Source organism: Poecilia reticulata, linkage group LG14 (genome assembly GCF_000633615.1).
Source record: "Poecilia reticulata strain Guanapo linkage group LG14, Guppy_female_1.0+MT, whole genome shotgun sequence".
Taxonomy (NCBI): Eukaryota; Metazoa; Chordata; class Actinopteri; order Cyprinodontiformes; family Poeciliidae; genus Poecilia; species Poecilia reticulata.
In genome coordinates, this window is record NC_024344.1 from 11626224 (window position 1) to 11643548 (window position 17325).

The 17325-nt window shown below is 39.0% G+C and overlaps 1 protein-coding gene across 4 annotated transcripts; it reads left to right on the top strand.

The window, feature by feature from the left end:
* The first annotated feature begins 7711 nt into the window (after positions 1–7711).
* aifm1 (apoptosis inducing factor mitochondrion associated 1) lies at positions 7712–17086 on the top strand. 4 transcript variants are annotated; one of them, XM_008427855.2, is made up of 17 exons: positions 7712–7950; positions 9706–9836; positions 9966–10071; positions 10173–10187; positions 10482–10565; positions 11079–11147; positions 11892–12004; positions 12108–12238; positions 13842–13932; positions 14023–14107; positions 14183–14259; positions 14917–15025; positions 15138–15245; positions 15327–15415; positions 15504–15644; positions 16587–16729; positions 16861–17086. In XM_008427855.2, the coding sequence occupies exons 1-17, from the start codon at positions 7863–7865 to the stop codon at positions 17069–17071; spliced, it is 1791 nt and encodes a 596-aa protein (XP_008426077.1). In that variant the 5' UTR covers positions 7712–7862; the 3' UTR covers positions 17072–17086. The 4 variants fall into 4 exon arrangements, with proteins under 4 accessions (XP_008426077.1, XP_008426079.1, XP_008426076.1 ...); XM_008427854.2 differs by having other exon boundaries at positions 7713–7950; positions 11076–11147; XM_008427857.2 differs by lacking the exon at positions 11079–11147.
* The last annotated feature ends 239 nt before the right edge of the window (positions 17087–17325 follow it).

Genomic DNA, 17325 nt, shown 5'->3' on the forward strand with positions numbered 1-17325 from the left:
TAGCTGGAGATGGGCACCAGCAACTGTCCCAACCCCACTGAGGGACAAGGGTGTAAGAAGAGGGATGGATTTACTATATCATTTTAGAGTTAATTTGCAGGTGTAATGTAAACAACGTCTTTTCATTGTATCTACGTGACTTCTTGATTTTTAGTTTTAGAAACAGTTTTAGAAGCTTAGAAACTCTTCCATTTGCACACATTTTCATGTATACGTCCAGTGTTTATTCTGTAGCAAGCAACCATTTTTACCTCATTGGGCTCTGATTGGTGATTGCACCAAACAGAGCTAATCACCAAAAACAGATTATCTCTGGTCAAATGAGATTTTCCCCCCTATTCTTTAAATGCATCAAAACTAGGAATTCCTACCATGTTCAGGCTATAAATGCATCAACCAACAGCATGCACTATGATATACTTAATTTGAGTTTTTAAACCTCTAATACATGTTTGAGACAACCGCTTTCATGCACTGATGGGCACAGCCTTTGCCTTTCCTTCCTTTTCTGTTTAGTCAAAGCTCTTCTATCCGTCAAAGAACATTCAACCATTAGTCCTTAGAAAAAGCAAACGCAAATTTTGAATTGCTCAAAACTGGAGTCTGCGGGTCAGACCTCAAAGCAAGTATGAAAATTGAAACATTAAGGAATTTATCCACAAGTATTGAATCCTGYCTTGCAAACCTGCTAAGGAATTCTTTTGAAAATGCCTCAAAATTGTTTATTTAATTAAGATACCACAACCAGTCCTTCATCATGATAAAGCTTAACTAGTCAAGAATTGACTTGAAAGCAGAAATGTCAGTAGTTACATGGAAGAGCCAAAAAAAACAAAACAGTAGCATAAGTCGACAAAGTTTTATTTACCTCGCTAATCTTGTTTGATAAGTTAAATATGATTTATTAACCATATCAGTTATTAGATTATTTTTCATAATTCATCARTTGGAGTCATTGTAACCCTTAGAAGGCCGTACACAACATTTTTCCTCATGTCATTCTCGGAGTTTGTTTCTGCAGTGGCTGCAGCGTCTTTCTTTTCCTCGGGTCATCGTTGCTGTTTTGTTCTTGTTGAGGATCAGAGAATCTGATCATAACCTCTGCTCCCAACAGCTAACTTTGCAGTTTTATTCTTTTTTTTTTTTTTTGCTTTTGTTTTGGTCAGCAAACGGAACCTCAGCTCCAGTTTCCCAGAAGTGCTGAGAAGAGGAAGTTGACTGTATTTAGCAGAAACACAACGAAAGGGGTATTTATACATCTCTTGTTTTACACTGAAAACTGAGTTCACACTTTACTGAAAGTTTATATTTATGAAACCTCTGAAGCTATTTTACCTATTTCAGCCAAGAAGTAACGATTTCACATTACAATGTAGAACAATTTAAATAATTAAATAGAAGAAAACTGTTAATAAATCATATTAGGCAAGCTTAACACAATTTCTCAGGTGTTTTATTTTATTTATTTTTTTTGTTTCATGGTTTTTGAAGGCATTGTTGTGGGGAAGTGATGTTATCCCATAGAATATGTATTTTGTTTTTGTCTTCTGCACAAGTCGGTCATGAATTCATGTGCTCACACCAGGAAATGGGTCGACCCGCAGCACATTTGGTGCCAATAACACTGCCGGCTTTAAGAGGAAACCATAACTACAGATGGCAGTTTGATCCAGTGGGTGTTCACCATATGCAAAGTTCTGAGCCCGGGTGAAAACAAGGTTCTTTTTTTTTTGTATCGAGGTCTCCATATATCAGCTGCAAAGGCAGTCTATATATATTTACAGAGAAATAGAGAAGATATCTGTTGACATATTTGAAACATGTGAAAAGAATACAAGGCAAAATAAAACAAAAGTTTTGAGGTGTAAACATGCTTGCTTACAAAGTTTTTCCATGCGTCTTTGGTCCATCCTTTTTGGATGAAGTTAGCATTTCTGCCATCATGTGACCAAAGTAAACTTTGGTCAGTTTCTAACGTCTTGCCACAAACTGACTCATTCTTAACTGGGTCATTTATACATTTGCAGAAATGACTCACTCTTTGAGGCAGGTTAAATCTGTCCTGTTCGCAACCCGACAGGTATAAACAATGCAGCATTTTGCATCTTAGTGCACAATAACAGTCCCTTTCCAAAGCATCCTTGAACTCTTTTGCTTTTTGTCAAAGAGCAACATCAAACTCTCGTGCAATAGTCTCAACATAAAGAAACATTTAACAGGGAAGTTGCATTTGAGAAATAAATGTTAGACATTTCTAAAGAGTGTGGCTGCATTAGGATTCAGTCCCCCTACATTTCACTGCAGCAATTGTCTTTAGAAATCACATAGCAGAAAAAAAGTCAAAATTTTGCGAAGAAATTTGAACTATATTTACGTTACAACGTTGCTTGAGAAAATAAGAGGGAAATAGTCATCTATCTAAACATAGAAAACAAGCTAGTCGAGCTATTCGGAAAAGCAGCCTAAGGGCCCGTGGTAACTCTGGAGAAGCTGCAGAGCTTCACGGCTCAGGTAGGAGAATGTGTCAAAAGTTATCTGCTGTAAATCTTGCCATTTTGGAAGAAAGAGATAAACAAGTGTTAATTAAAGAAAGGAGTTCCAGTTTACAACAACACAGGCGAACATATGAGAGAATGTGCTCCAGTTAGACGGGGCCAAAGTTGAACTTTTTGACCTATTGCTGCACAGCATCATGACACCATAGCTCTATTGAGAGGCTTTGCTTTAGCAGAGTCTAATAATGCTGGTTAGAGTTGATTGGAAAATAGCTGGTACTAAATTCCAGGGCAATTCTGGAAGAAAACTTGAGGCTGCTGAAGGTTTTTGACTGTGATGGAGGTTCAACTTCTCGCAGGATTACCGGTAAATCGGAGCATATTTATATGTGTTAGAACGGCCTTGTCAAAGTCCAGAACTTAACTTAAACCAAACTTAACTTATTTTGTGAAAAAACATGGGTAAGAATTATAATCTCTTGCATACTCCAGAGAAACATGCAGGTGTAATTGCATTGAATGAGGGCTAAATACTCCACACTTTTCAGATTTTTATTTGTATCATGTATCATTTTCTTGACACTATATTATATGTTTTGGTCTATGACATGAAACCCCCAAAGTTCCTGATTGCCAAGTGACAAATGCAGGGAAAAATAGACCCCATTCCTTATTTTGTTTCTTCAGGTGAAATTGAGCAAAGAGTAAAGTCTTGTGCACAAACGCCGCCTCATTTTGCATAAACAGTTATGCAGCAGGGAGCACAAYGATTATTTTGAGCAAGATAATTGAAATTTCCATACTGCACTGTGCCAGTAGTTGACATTTGAATGAGGAAAACAGCATGGCTGTCTGTCGAACTAAACGAAACATAATCAGCAAGATTTGCATGAGTTTCTATTTCCAGCACGAGCCCCTTGCCCCCATCAGCACATAAACACACGCACACACACACGCAACTCCACCTAGGCTTTCCTTGAACCGCCGTTGTCAGAAGGGCCCTCCGCCTCCACCACTCATGCAGAGGAAGTGCAAAAACAGCCATCATAAAGCGGGACTATTTCTGCTTGTCGCTTCGGTGTCTGGGTGCTGCTGACATTACTTCCCATGTTTCACAATACACATAGTCATCCCACAAAAACACAGACACACACACACACACACACACACACATACACACAAACACACACACACGCACACACACACACACACACACAGCAGCCCAACATCATCACATGATCCCAACAACCACAAAACAATGAAGGCTGTATGCTGTTCCACAGAGCACATACATGCAGGTACGCTCTTAACTCCACAGGAGTTGCTTCCATGAGCATTTACACTTCTGTTGCTACAAACAGTGTGGGTGGATCAGTGAGGTGGCAGATGCTGAAATGAGGAAGACTGGAATTACAATAAGCATGTCCAAGTCGGCGTGTGTATGAGTGCGTGGGACCTAGACCAGCACACAGACGCAAGGTGAAACGGCGCAGCCTCCYCTTCCCTTCCACGTCCCAACAGAGGACAAAGACAAGAGTCTGTACTTACAAATCTCTTCAGCTTCCTCTCCGGGGGGGATTTAATGAGCCAGCCGGTGCACACCACATCCCCGGCACTCATCTTGACTGCAGAGTGTGTCGTTCTCACGGCTGATCCACCGCCTCCTCTGCTGCTGCTGCTGCTGCTGCTGTGAAACTGAGAGCAATGCGAAGCATATCCTGTGTTCTGGTATTCAGCTCAGCCACTCCAAAAAGGAGGAAGTAAAGAAACTGATCATACTGACCGAGAGAGAGAGAGAGAGAGAGACGCAGTTAAAGAGGAGAGGGGGGAGGGTGTTGGTGGATGGCTGAGAGGGTGTTGATGGTGAGAAATATCCTGCAGATGAAAAAGGTTTGATAGATTTAAGRACTGTGTGTTATGTTGGGATGCTACGTCGTATTTCAAAACAGTGCCTTGCAGAAGGATTCACACTCCCTGAACTTTATCACATTTTCTCACATTGCAACCAACCCAAATAGAGCCTAATTTAGATKMCTTTTTTCTTTTTTAAATTTTTGACAAATAAAATACGATTATAGCGGTGTATGTGYGTATCTAAAGAATATTTAAATTACAGAAGAGTGGCTATTTGCAATTCAATTAGAGGACACGGCAAACATCTGGTCAAGTCAGACCAAAACTGAACTTTCTGGCCTACATGCAAAATGCTGCATGTTCTGGAAAAAAACGTAACATCACCCTGATTACACCCATTCTACAGTGAAACAGGTGGTGGCAGCATCATGCTCTGGGGACGATTTTCTTCTCCTAGATCAGAAGTTTACACCTCCGACGGGAAAAATGTTAAAACGACAACTTACAATGCTCATTAGCCTGGACACCCTGTCCTCCATAGAGAAACATGGGGGTGGCAGCATCGTGCCATGGGGGATACGTTTTGTTTTCTTATTTGTAAAAAAAAAAAAAAAAATGATGCGTCACTTTAAGTTAATCTAACACATCATATTCCATTAAAATACAATGACTAATGTGGAAAAATGCAAGGTGTGTGAATGCTTTTTGCAAAGCACTGTAAAAATATCCCTTATTCACACTTCCAGTATGGTCTCTAAGCTAGTCACTGCCACACTAAATGCTCTAACCTGCTTCTCATATTAATACTTACATATTAACAGGAAAGCGAGTGCAAGTTTCAAACATGTCTCACAGAAAACCAGGTTCATGGTTGTGGTCTTACAGCTGCTTTGTTGCTTTAACTCATTTTCTGCCAGTGCTCTAACCCCTGCTTGAACAAATCGCCATATTTTCAAAACTAACGTGTYGCGTTCTTATGCAAAGRAGTGATAAGAGAGGTTGCAAAATCAATACGCCAGCACCTGTTTGAGGTCCTTTGGAAATGGTTTACATGAATCCTGYAGCCTTTTGCATTTTCAAWTTTTTTTTTCTTTCTATGTAATRTAAAATCTCATGCTGGAGGCAGCCTCTCCACTTATYATGTCTGTTAGGATCCAGTAAAGTAGGGCAAATTATTTTACAAGCTTGCTCATTTTTGCCACCGTCAGACAAGTTCACTATAAATACTGTTAATGTCAGAGTGAGTCTACTGTATGATGAACTATCCTCCATTTCATGTGTCACATATTTGCTTCTGTGAAGGCGGATGAATCAATCAGTCTACTGATTAATAATGGGAGTGTTCTGACTCCCATTATTCCGTAGATGTTTACAGCAGGAGGTATTATGAAAATATCCTCCTTTTTATACAAGTTTGTCTTAGGTTTTGGAGAAAGATCCGTCAAGATGTAGGTTAACATCGGAAATGATTGTTGTTCCTAAAGCCTTGATTTGTGTTTTTTGCCGGTTCTTTTTTGTCCCTATATATTTTCTCCTGTTTCCTGTGGAATGTATTTCCCGTTTTTATTCACATTACTTACCTCATATCTTCTTGTGGCCTAGACTTGAACTGGATCTCACTGTGAGTATGCTCAAGTGAAGTCATCAGAGCTTCAAACTACTTGGACTTCTTTCATCAAACCGACCCGGACTGCTTACCTTCTTCTATCCTACATCTWGGTTCCACTTACCGTAATTCTCCTGGCTGACTGCCTTTAGAGCCGTAGCAATGCTCACCTCCACATCAGTTTATCACCACGACTGCCATGAAATCCTCTGCTGCTTCCCCAGAAATATTCAAATTCTTCATTTGGGTTAAGTTACGTCTTCAAATAAAGACACTTGCCGCCTTTTCCACTGATCTATAGCTTGGACTTTATTCCCCTTCTTCGAAAGCCACCATGTGTCTCGCATCAACATCAGCTTGAGTTGTTTCTTTAGCTTCCTCTCAGCTGGAGTTGCAACATTCATTACGGCTGCCATCTTTTGCTCTTATCTTCACCATGTGTGGCTTGTTGACCAATAACTGCTTGTCTGGCTTAGAACTACATATGTTTAAAAGCACTTTGGGAAAACTTGCAGCAGGTTGAAATATCTGGTATGTAAGTGTATTGATATTCATGTTAAAATTAGCCTGAAGTTGTTTTTTTTCTAACCAGCACTTGTTTTTCATTTTGTTTTATTTTTTTGCTTTTTTGGGGGGGACATTTGGTGTTATACTGTGTGATAAATAATGAAATACATGTTCTACACTTAACTGCAGGACTACTGAGCATATAATTATTCTGATAATTATGATATCAAGCCTTCTATGTAAATCAAGAAAGACAGAAACWATGCAACACAAATAATAATAGATTTGCCTCTCCGAATTCCATATTTTAACGTTACTGAGTGAATACTTTGCTTTCTTTGAGACTTTCCTTCTGACCAGCTTTGCTGACCCTGCTAAAGAATTCCCACATTCAAGGTTGATGGTGTAATTTTTCTTTTCTTTTCTTTTTTTTTTGCAGTTTGGACCTGTCCTGTTTTATGAAAGAACCAAAGTCACACAGCGATGAAAGTGCACAGAAAAATCTGTATAATAGCCATTATGGAGGATGATCAGCAGATCTGCTGATCTTCACTCCCTCCAGGACATGGTACAGGCAGCACAGTTGAACTTATTCTTTAATGTAATCTATTTGCAATTTTACTAAAGTCATCACATGTATAAATAATTGTTTACTCTCTTATTTGCATGTCTATTTGTGGGGGTTTTGGTCTGCAATGTTCTGTGAACATATCATGAGAAAGATAACCTTCTCTTCCTCTTTGTACATATAACTATAAAAACAGTGTATATGTACATATTTACAAAACATATATTTACCAACTATTGTTATTTATATTTAAAATGTCTTCTTTGAGAGTAAAGTCGAACCGAAGTTGCAGGCTTATTGAATAAAATTGATTCTGGCTTTTCGTTGTGGGCTGTAGGGGGCAGCAGCGTCTTGAAACAATTTTTTTTTCTCAAAATCAAGAAGAAGTTAACCTGACCAAAGAGCCTTGAAAGAGGGAACTCGCAGCAGATGTCAGGTGAAATAACGGACCTGAATTTTACATTCAATAAATGTACGTTTAAAGTGTAGAAGTAAATGTGTTGCATTATTTTATATCTAAAATATTACGGCAATAGCCTATAGGTTTATAAGTCTTGGAAATGTGTCATTGTTTTTTTTATTTTAAACTGCAATGCCATCTTTCTGTACAGTCTGTTATCTTGTTTAGCTTGCGTTAGCATTGGCTAATCTTCCTCTGTAAACAGTCTCTGCAATTACCCAGCACTCCTTTGAAACGTATGACCTGTCTCTGGCCTTGGCGTGCACTGTGTGCGGCTGCTAGTCGTCTGTCGGACTTCATTAATTGTAACTAGCTTTCTGTCCGAYCTGTCGGTAGTGTAACTGAGAGCTGTCGCAGCTGAGCCGAGCCACCATGCTGACATGTAGGGCTGTATGGAAGAAGCTTGCACCTCTGGCCAGAGCCTCGTCTACTGTATGCCGACAGAACGTGAGGAGAGCAGGTAGGTGAACTTAATGGTTACCCTTGTTGTCTTCCGGTTAGCTGGCCTTTATCCAGATATGAATGAACTTGTAATACATGTATGCTTTGATTCATTATTAAACCGCTCTGTGTGCAGGCTTGCTAAGTTTGTGCTTTTACCTAGCCCGACCTTTATGTTCTCTACGAAGCTAACTAGCTAATCAGCAATGTTGACGCTGCCTTTTCAGATGCATTAGTAATGATTAATATAGTTGGTCATAGATAAATATAGAGTATTTATTGGGGGGCCGCGTGCAGCCTATCAATGACCATGGGTTTGATGTGTCTGCAGTGTTTCTCTGACAGGTGTTGCACCATTTTCTGAGACCACCCAGCTGATTGTTGCCATAATCACATGCACTGACTCTTATCTAGAGGATTATATTCTCACCACCCGCCCATTATGAGACTGTGAAAGGATAAGCACAGGCACCAACCTGACCTTCAGCAGCATGCAAGACTGTTCTCGCAGAGAATAGTCCATCAGAAGTGTGGGCTATTTTTAATTAGCCTAATTTTCCATGCACAGAGGTTTTTGCTTTCGCTCCATTTTAAGAAATATCGAGACGATATTCATCTTTGCAAAGTGGAGGGTAATGGTACATTTTATTTGAACACATCCATGTTTGGATATTTTTCATATGCATAGTTTCCAAATKAAGTCATGATAAAACGAGGCCTGTTAAAGGAACCACTAGATTAAAAATATGCAACAGCTGACATTAATTTTAACTATGGGATCTGATTGACTTGTAAAGTGTCCTGATTTAACATTTGTTGTGAATTAGCACTGTGAGAAACTGAATAGAAAAGGAGATGCTTGTTGCTGTAGAATATATTTTTACCATTACAAACTGTGACAGATGACATTCTGCTGTGAAACATAAAGACATTCAGACTAAATTCAGGTTGGAATTAAACAATTATAAATAAACATAGAAATTCCAGTTTGTCATGGGAATCTAGACCTTGTCCAGGTTAGTTAAGGTAATGCTTGAACATCAAAGCAATTAATTTACTGTAATAAAGAAAAAAAACAACTGTCTCTCAGCTGAMGGTTGCACRGCTCAGCAAGATTTACAGCAGCAACAGTAAATCTACAACAGAGTGGCGGCTGCRAAGGAGTAGAGGAAAGCTCCTTTAAGTGCTAAAGCTGAACTCAACCCCAAGTTGCCTTGTGATCAGTCAGTATATGAATGTGTGCCTTTTTTGTACAGCTGTTGGGTGAATGTGGCTTAGTGTAAAATGGTTTGGGGGAAATCACTATAAGAACTCCTGAAAAGGAGCTGACAGCCATAAATCATAAATAACATRCAACTCATTATGTGAGCAGTAGCACAGAAGGATAAAGTTATCGGTAAGCAACAAGCTGTTGAATTATTTGGTTTATAAGATTTTTCCCCACACTCATGAATTTTAAGACGTATAAGAAAGCATTAGTCAACGGTAACTCTGGAGGAGCTACAGAGATCTTCTAAGTGGGAGATTATTTCCACTTTTCAACAATTTGTGCAGTCGGATAAAATCGTCGTTAGAAGAAAGCCATAAGAAGTCCATTTTAAAAGTTTAACTCAAGCCAATGTTTGTTCACAGCTGTCTAAAGTCCAATTGACTCCTCACATGATGGTGTTTCTCCCAAAACCTTTGGCAAAAAAAGGACTTTGGCCATTATTTTAGGAAGGTGACGATTTGAGATCAGTTGTGTAGATGAAGTTTTTCCAATTATCTTTTTCAGGGTGGAATAATGCCAGAACGCCACTGTGTGTGCCTGTGGCGCACATGTCCACAGGGCCAGTGGGTGGAGGCGGTGACAACCTAAAATACGCCCTCCTGGTTGGAGCAGCCTTTGTCAGTGGCATAACATACGTGAGTAGGAATATTCCCAATATATTCCTGAACCTGTACAATGCATTTCAGTGCGACACAGTTAATTTTAGTTTGTATGCAAGTTGAAATATTATTATTTAGATTTTTTTTGTTTGTTTTTGCCCCCAGGCTGTCATTACTCTAAAGGGAGACCAGAAAAGACATGTGGAGCGGATGACAGAAATTTCCTCCAGAAAACAGAAATCAGCCTCACAGATCCAAACAGAACCTCCAGGTGAGCTCAGTCGTTTTAGTTTCCTTTAGARGGAAATGTCTAGGATTGTATCTGTATTTAAAAATGCCTACTTTTGACTGTTTGCGTTTTCGCTGCTGAAGTCACCGTGATGGAGGGTGAGTACTTTGAGACAGTGATGTCCATAGCTATTGCCAAAACTTTGTTTTGATTGGACAGTTTATTCATAGTTTGGACTGATTTGGTGTAAAAACAGCTGACTCTGCAGTACTTAGTTTAGCTTCCTCTTTACTGCTATGTACACCAGATTTTTATCAGGGAAACTGTATTTTCAGTAATGGTTATATATTTAAGTCTACTAGTCGTGAATATTTTCAGGAGACATCGTGTATTTTACTATTCTCTCCATACTCTCAGTCTACGGTGTTTATAAGTGTTTGTTTGTTGCTCAGCCCCCCTTGAGACAATACTTGAAGCTGCCGCTGCACCTGATGCTGAAGCAGTGGCCCCCAGTGAAACTGCAGAACCACCTCCAGGTCAGCTGCCTGCTTTTTACTCTATCCAAACACATACGTGTTTTGTTATGCCTCCTGTCCAAACCGTAGCTTTGCCATGCAACCATTAGCATGCCATATTTGAATCCTGGAAGGTTTCTGTTATGTTGTCGTCGCCTGATTGTAATCAGATTCTTAGAAATTCCTGCATGAACCGTGACAATATTTTTGGCGGCRTGTGCGTTTTTATGTAACATTGTTTACAGTTTCACTGCAGCCTTTGGAAACCAACTCACCAGTGCCACTTCTGGTTTTTCGTCTCTCTACTCTGTTTCAATACTTTTTGTTTTATTGGCTAGTACATTTGTGAGGCTTAATCTGCCCTCATAGAAAATAACTATGATGGCCTAATTTGGTGTTTTAACTTATTTTTTAATTTTACGCTACATCTCCCAGTTGTTGAATGCTTCTACTGTAAAGCATGGGTCGTCCCTTCTCCATTGCTTCTGAGTAGCTAAAATTTTCAGCCGATTTCATGTATTGCTTTCACAGTAGATGARCCACTGGCAGAAGCCTCAGCAGAAGAGGCAGCAGCTCCACTCACTGATGCTGGAGTTGAGGAGGGTAAGACTGAGAAGAAAAGCAAAATTTCTTGTGTAGTGACCGATGAACATTATCCAGAAAACCGAAAGGAGCGTGGTTTCAATATGACATGCTGCAGTTGGCTAGGGCGCGATGAAGGTTGTCCAGTTCTGTGCTTACAAAGTATAAAATGTCCTTTTGATTTTGCAATTGATGATGGAAAATAACAATTTGAGGATGGCGCTCTATATTCTTTTCTATTTTTCTGTTCTGTTTACTGTATTCGGATAGAAATTCCGGACACATACTTCCACATGTTGCTCAGCCGAGTGCTGCGAGTTGTAGGCCAYGCCCCTTCGGTTCCCCAAACCCCCCAGCTGTATGTCATGAAAGCTCACACAGTGTGATTGCTACGGGTCATTTAGTGTGATGGAAGGGGACTAAAGGACTGGTTATTGTAGTTTTCAGAACTGGCTACAAAACTGTGAATAAAAGTTAAGATCTACATCCAAAAATCTTGGTTTAAGATCGGGTTGTAGTAACGAAACCATCCAAAGCAGAACCATCCAAGCTCCATGAAGAGTCGAACCTAGAATAACAATTTTTTTTTTTTTTGCTATTTGAAAAGGTTCAAGCATCTTAATCATTCTTATTCTTGCTCTTTTTTTTCTTTTTCGTCTCTTGTAAATGTATAAAGTTTTTCAAAGTTTTATTCCATCACTAGGAGGTTGTTAGCTTAATGAGACCATGAACTGATTATTTTCTTTCTTCTCTCTTTCTGACCAGCTGCAGACTCCAAACCTTCGTTGCCCTCACACGCCCCCTACCTCCTGATTGGTGGAGGTACGGCGTCTTTCGCAGCTGCCCGATCTATTCGAGCCAGAGACCCTGGTGCCAAGGTCAGTCAGGCTTCTTCTCATCTGACGTACATAGAAAATATTCATTCTATGTTTTTAGAGGCTATTTTTCCTGAATTATAATATATTTTTGTTGTTGCTTCAGGTACTGATTGTAACTGATGAGCCAGACCTTCCGTACATGAGGCCGCCTCTTTCTAAGGAGCTGTGGTTCTCTGACGACCCCAGTGTCACAGAAACTCTGCGTTTCAAACAGTGGAACGGGAAGGAAAGAAGGTGGGTTCCCAGTCTTCCCATGAAACCTTGAGTTAATTAAAAACGCTCTCTAAACTGCTTTTGAATATTTGTCAAATTTCTCCATCTTTTCATTTTCAAACTTGTATTTTGTTTACTTTGCTCTGAATTTAACTTCTAACTTTCATTTAGCGAGTCAAAAACTGTCACTACAAACTACACTAGAGCATCCAGTCGGTTTATTAGCTGGATGTGGAAAATATTTAAAAATCTGTTTTTTGGTGAGCTTTATATTTTGGGTCACATGCCTTTACGACCCTGCCTGCAAGTAATATATTTGAGAGTTGGGCTGACATCCATGTATAAAGTTGATGTGGATTTCAGCTGACAAATTTGTAAGCTCAGAAAATGGGGGGGCYGTGGGGGAGTAACAAATAAGAAGAAGAGTAAATAAAATGTGGTCACAAATTATATGACAGTTTTCAACAACTGTACCTGTCCTCATATTGTATGGCTCCAGCATCTACGCTAGTCAAAGGGTTTCGGATGAACGTTTTATATGTTCACAAACTTAAATGAATACAGTAAAGCACCTATTTAAGCTCTCACTGCAGATCAGAAATGGCTTTCTGTAGTTTTCGGTTTCCGATTCATAAATGAGCAGCAGAGGGCGTCACAAGTCAGGTGTTATGTTGCAGACAGTAGCTGGACTGTCGGTCACAACACTGAGGGAAGGTCAGCAGATTCATAAATATTACCAGAACCTGTTTGATGGAGGCTATGCTTTTTTCCCTACGTGCAAAACTATTCAAGACCACAGCTGCCACATCATGTTTCTTTTCTTTTCTTTTCTTTTCTTTTCTTTTCTTTTCTTTTCTTTTCTTTTCTTTTCTTTTCTTTTTTTGTAAATGCAAGTTCACCAAGTTAATGTTGAACTTGTATGCAAGTTCAACATTAACTTGCATACAAGTTCAACATTAACTTGTATGCAAGTTAATGTTGCATACAAGTTAATGTATGCAACATTAACTGCATACATTAATGTATGCAGTTAATGTATGCAGTCTACATACATTAGACTGCATACATTGCTAAACTAGACCACTGTTGTGTTTATCTATCTGGTTTAATTTGGTTTCATTTGGTTTAATTTGTTTCCAGCTTGTCGGATTTATTAGACAACCGGCAAGAATACCCTCAAATGCTTTAAACACCAGTTTAACCAATTAGTTTGAAAACAAATTATATATTTAGTTTGCTATTGAGCTGCCTCAGACAGATTATCATTAAATATTTGCAGCACCAAGTACGTTATTATTAAGACGACAATGATCTTGAAAATGGGGCCTCATTGGTTTGGCTTTTATCTCCCTCCCTGCAAGCCTCCTTTATACCTAGTGACCTTCATTTGTTGTTTTGACTGACTGACTGGATGCTTCAGCTACTGCCTGGCCTTGATGTCCTCTGATTGTAAATCAAATCATTTCCTTGCCAATCAGCTGAAATGTCTGAAATCTGGACCAAGGTGGATGATTCCTTCCAGGTGTTTGCCAGTTTTTAAAGGGCTATTGACATTTATTGTATCAGCATTTCTTTTTATATTTAAAAGCTATACATTTTCAACACTGCTGTGTTTATTTGACAGCATCTACTTCCAGCCGCCTTCGTTTTACGTTGATGCGGAAGAGCTGAGCGGTGCGGAAAATGGAGGAGTGGCTGTCCTCACTGGCAGGAAGGTTAGTTTATAGATTTAGTTGATAGATAAACACAACAGTGATCTAGTTTAGTATGCTTTATATTGAAACACCAAATGTGATTTATTTTAGGTGGTTCATATGGATGTCAGAGGAAACAAAGTCAAGCTTGACGATGACATGGAGATTTCATATGACAAGTGCCTAATTGCAACAGGTAAGCAGTCTAGCTGTGATGTTACTGACCATAGTTAATACAAATGTGAAAKAACCTAATTTTTTTTTTCTTCAGGTGGGGTCCCAAGGAATCTTCAGGTAATCGAAAGAGCTGGAGAGGAAGTGATCAAGAGGACAACTGTTTTCCGCAAGGTCAGAGTTTCACCACTAGGTGGCGTCAGATTTATTAGACGCTAAATTCCTCAAAAGTAGAATGGAGCACAGATTTCCATCCAATGTGGTTCTAAATATTATTATAAATATATTACTTGGTTCAAATTCTGTAAAAAATAAAAATTTTCTATTGAATACCTTTTGGTCTCCAGTTATTAAAATAAATCAACAGAATTGTAGACAGTATTTTTAACTGCAGATGCATGTTCTGCTACAAATGACTGAGTGTACGGTAAAGGGTTGCTTTGTTATGGCGTTTTAGGCAATACAATTTTTATTTTCTTTTACAAAAAAGTAATTGAATTATTTGCTTATTTTTAATGTATTTATTATACTGTATAGAAAAAGCTTAAGTGGTTAAATGAACAATCTGCAGAATGTGCCAATATTTAAATGTAATTCATTTTTAGAATGATTGATTACAGTAACTGATAGTTGCAGCCCAAAAATACATATGTATTTTAATAGTAAAAATAACGTAGCGTCAAAATGTCAACTTTTGCAAATCTCTGTGTTCTTTCAAATACTCCTTTAAACTTCAAGCAAATACAGATGGATTGTTACTTTGAAGTATGTTGAGTTTTTCAGTCTTATTATGATCCTAAAACGTCTTAAGTTTAAATGTTTAACTTGCAGATTGACGACTTTAAATCCCTGGACAAAGTTTCAAGAAACACTCAGTCAATCACCATCATAGGAGGCGGATTCTTGGGCAGCGAGCTGGCCTGCGCGCTTGGCAGGAGATGTAAGGCTTCTTGACAAGCTTTGAAAGTTTCAAGATGAATCAAGCTGATAGTTCTAGGTAATAGAAGAAACCGTTTTGCTTGTGTGTCAATCATCTTCTTCCTGTTTTTCAGCGACGGAGACCGGATTAGAGGTGATTCAGATGTTCCCAGAGAAGGGCAACATGGGCAAGGTGCTGCCTGAGTATCTGAGCAACTGGACAACAGAAAAAGTCAAGAAAGGTACAACTTGATTGACATGGGCGATATCGATAGGATTTTTCTTGATTTTCTCATTGTTTTTCTCCTTGTGCGTCCGGTTAGAGGGTGTAAAGGTCATCAGGGAAGCAGTGGTGAAATCTGTGTCCTTCAAAGATGATAAACTAGAAATCAAACTCAAGGATGGAAGAGTGGTAGGTTCACATTTCAACCAAATTTAACTTGATCCAATGCACCAGATGGAATCATCAAGCACTAATTATGTTGAATTTTGCCTTTCAGGTAAGAACGGATCACATTGTCGCAGCCGTCGGCCTGGAGCCCAACGTTGACCTCGCCAAGTCTGCCGGTTTAGAGGTGGACTCGGACTTTGGTGGCTACCGGGTCAACGCAGAGCTGCAGGCCAGGTCCAATATCTGGGTGGTAAGTAAAAATCCTGTTTCTGAATATAGATCATGTTTAGGAGTTTTATTTGTGTTGCAAATGTTGTGTATTATGTTATGTGGTCATAGTGCCCCCTTCTGGTCAGATACGTTCTTGGTTCATGTTGCAGCAGAGAGAAGCAGCTCTGCCATGTGTTCCTCTGAAAGAATGAAATCTTTGGCCATTAATGTTGGTAGAAAAAATGAGAAACGGGCATAAAGGTATTATATGAACGTGACAAAAAAACAAAATTCCTCCATTTCCAGTTCAAAAATCTTTTCTTTAAATAATTTCTTGTCATCAGATTATCTTTTGCTCTGTCGCTTATTTGACCAGGTTTGAATTTGACTAGATCCTTATGCACCACAATGYTGGATTAAAAAGAAAAATGAATTTGTGTGCTCCTCATATCCTGCTTTATGAACAGAATTGACTAGTAACTAGTCACATTTACTCAGTTACATTTATTGTGAGGTATTGCTAGTATTGAGTAAAATTTCTGGACACTTTATGAATAACTCCACAGAATGAAGAACAAGCTTGTTTAAACCAAATATTCACCAGACACACACCTGCAGTKTTTCTTAAATTTCAAGTTTTATATTGAAAGAAATGTATTTTGGAAATAGAAATTGCTTGATTTTGTTATTTACACAAATTATTTTCTGTTTGGTAATTAAAATACCAACATTTCCACATAACTTCACATTTTGGTCCATCTGTAATTTTTCAGTATTAAATGATTTCTGTTTTKATCAGTTACTCTGTACTTGAGTAAGCCCGATACTTTTCACTTTTACATTGAGTAAAAACACGCTGAAGTTTTGCTTCTCTTACAATGTTCAATGTTCAATGTTCGGTTACTCCTCCCATCTTTGATTATGAACTGTCCGTATTGGTGTGTGATGTGCRAAGTGCTCAGTCGTGTTTGTTTCACCTCAGGCTGGAGATGCATCCTGTTTCTATGACATCAGGCTGGGCCGCAGGCGGGTGGAGCACCACGACCACGCCGTCGTCAGCGGGAGGCTTGCAGGAGAGAACATGACAGGAGCCAACAAACCTTATTGGCATCAGTCTATGTTCTGGTGGGTTAATTATAGACTTTTTAAACTTTCTGTTGCAATTTTTAATAATAACTTGATAACTCTTAGCTCCTCCCTTTGAGGTGGATGTAAAACAGTTTTCTCTGAGGTGAGCGTTTCATCCTTTTCCACAGGAGCGACCTGGGACCTGATGTCGGCTATGAGGCTATTGGGATTGTTGACAGCAGCCTGCCGACTGTAGGAGTGTTTGCCAAAGCCACTGCCAAGGACACACCCAAAGCTGCTACTGAGGAGTCAGGTAGGCGTGCTCAGTGTTTTAATATACTTGATGATCCCATATTTTGTTTTTTTTTCTTGCTGGTGTGTTGCATTGGGTTTGTCTGAAATGTCTGCACATTTGCAGCATAGGAAACTGTTTATTTAATGAGAGAAGCTGCAGTAAATTCATGTATGAAGAGATAGTATATGGAAATATTTACATGTACTGAGACTCACAAATCATGTTAGATGATCAGAATATAAGAAGCAAACAAAAATTGCAATTTTGTTTAAGCCCTATTGTCTGAGAATAAAAAAGAAAAGAAATAGCCTGTGTCTCAAACCGGGGGAATTCAAGAGAGGTGGGTATTTATCGTATC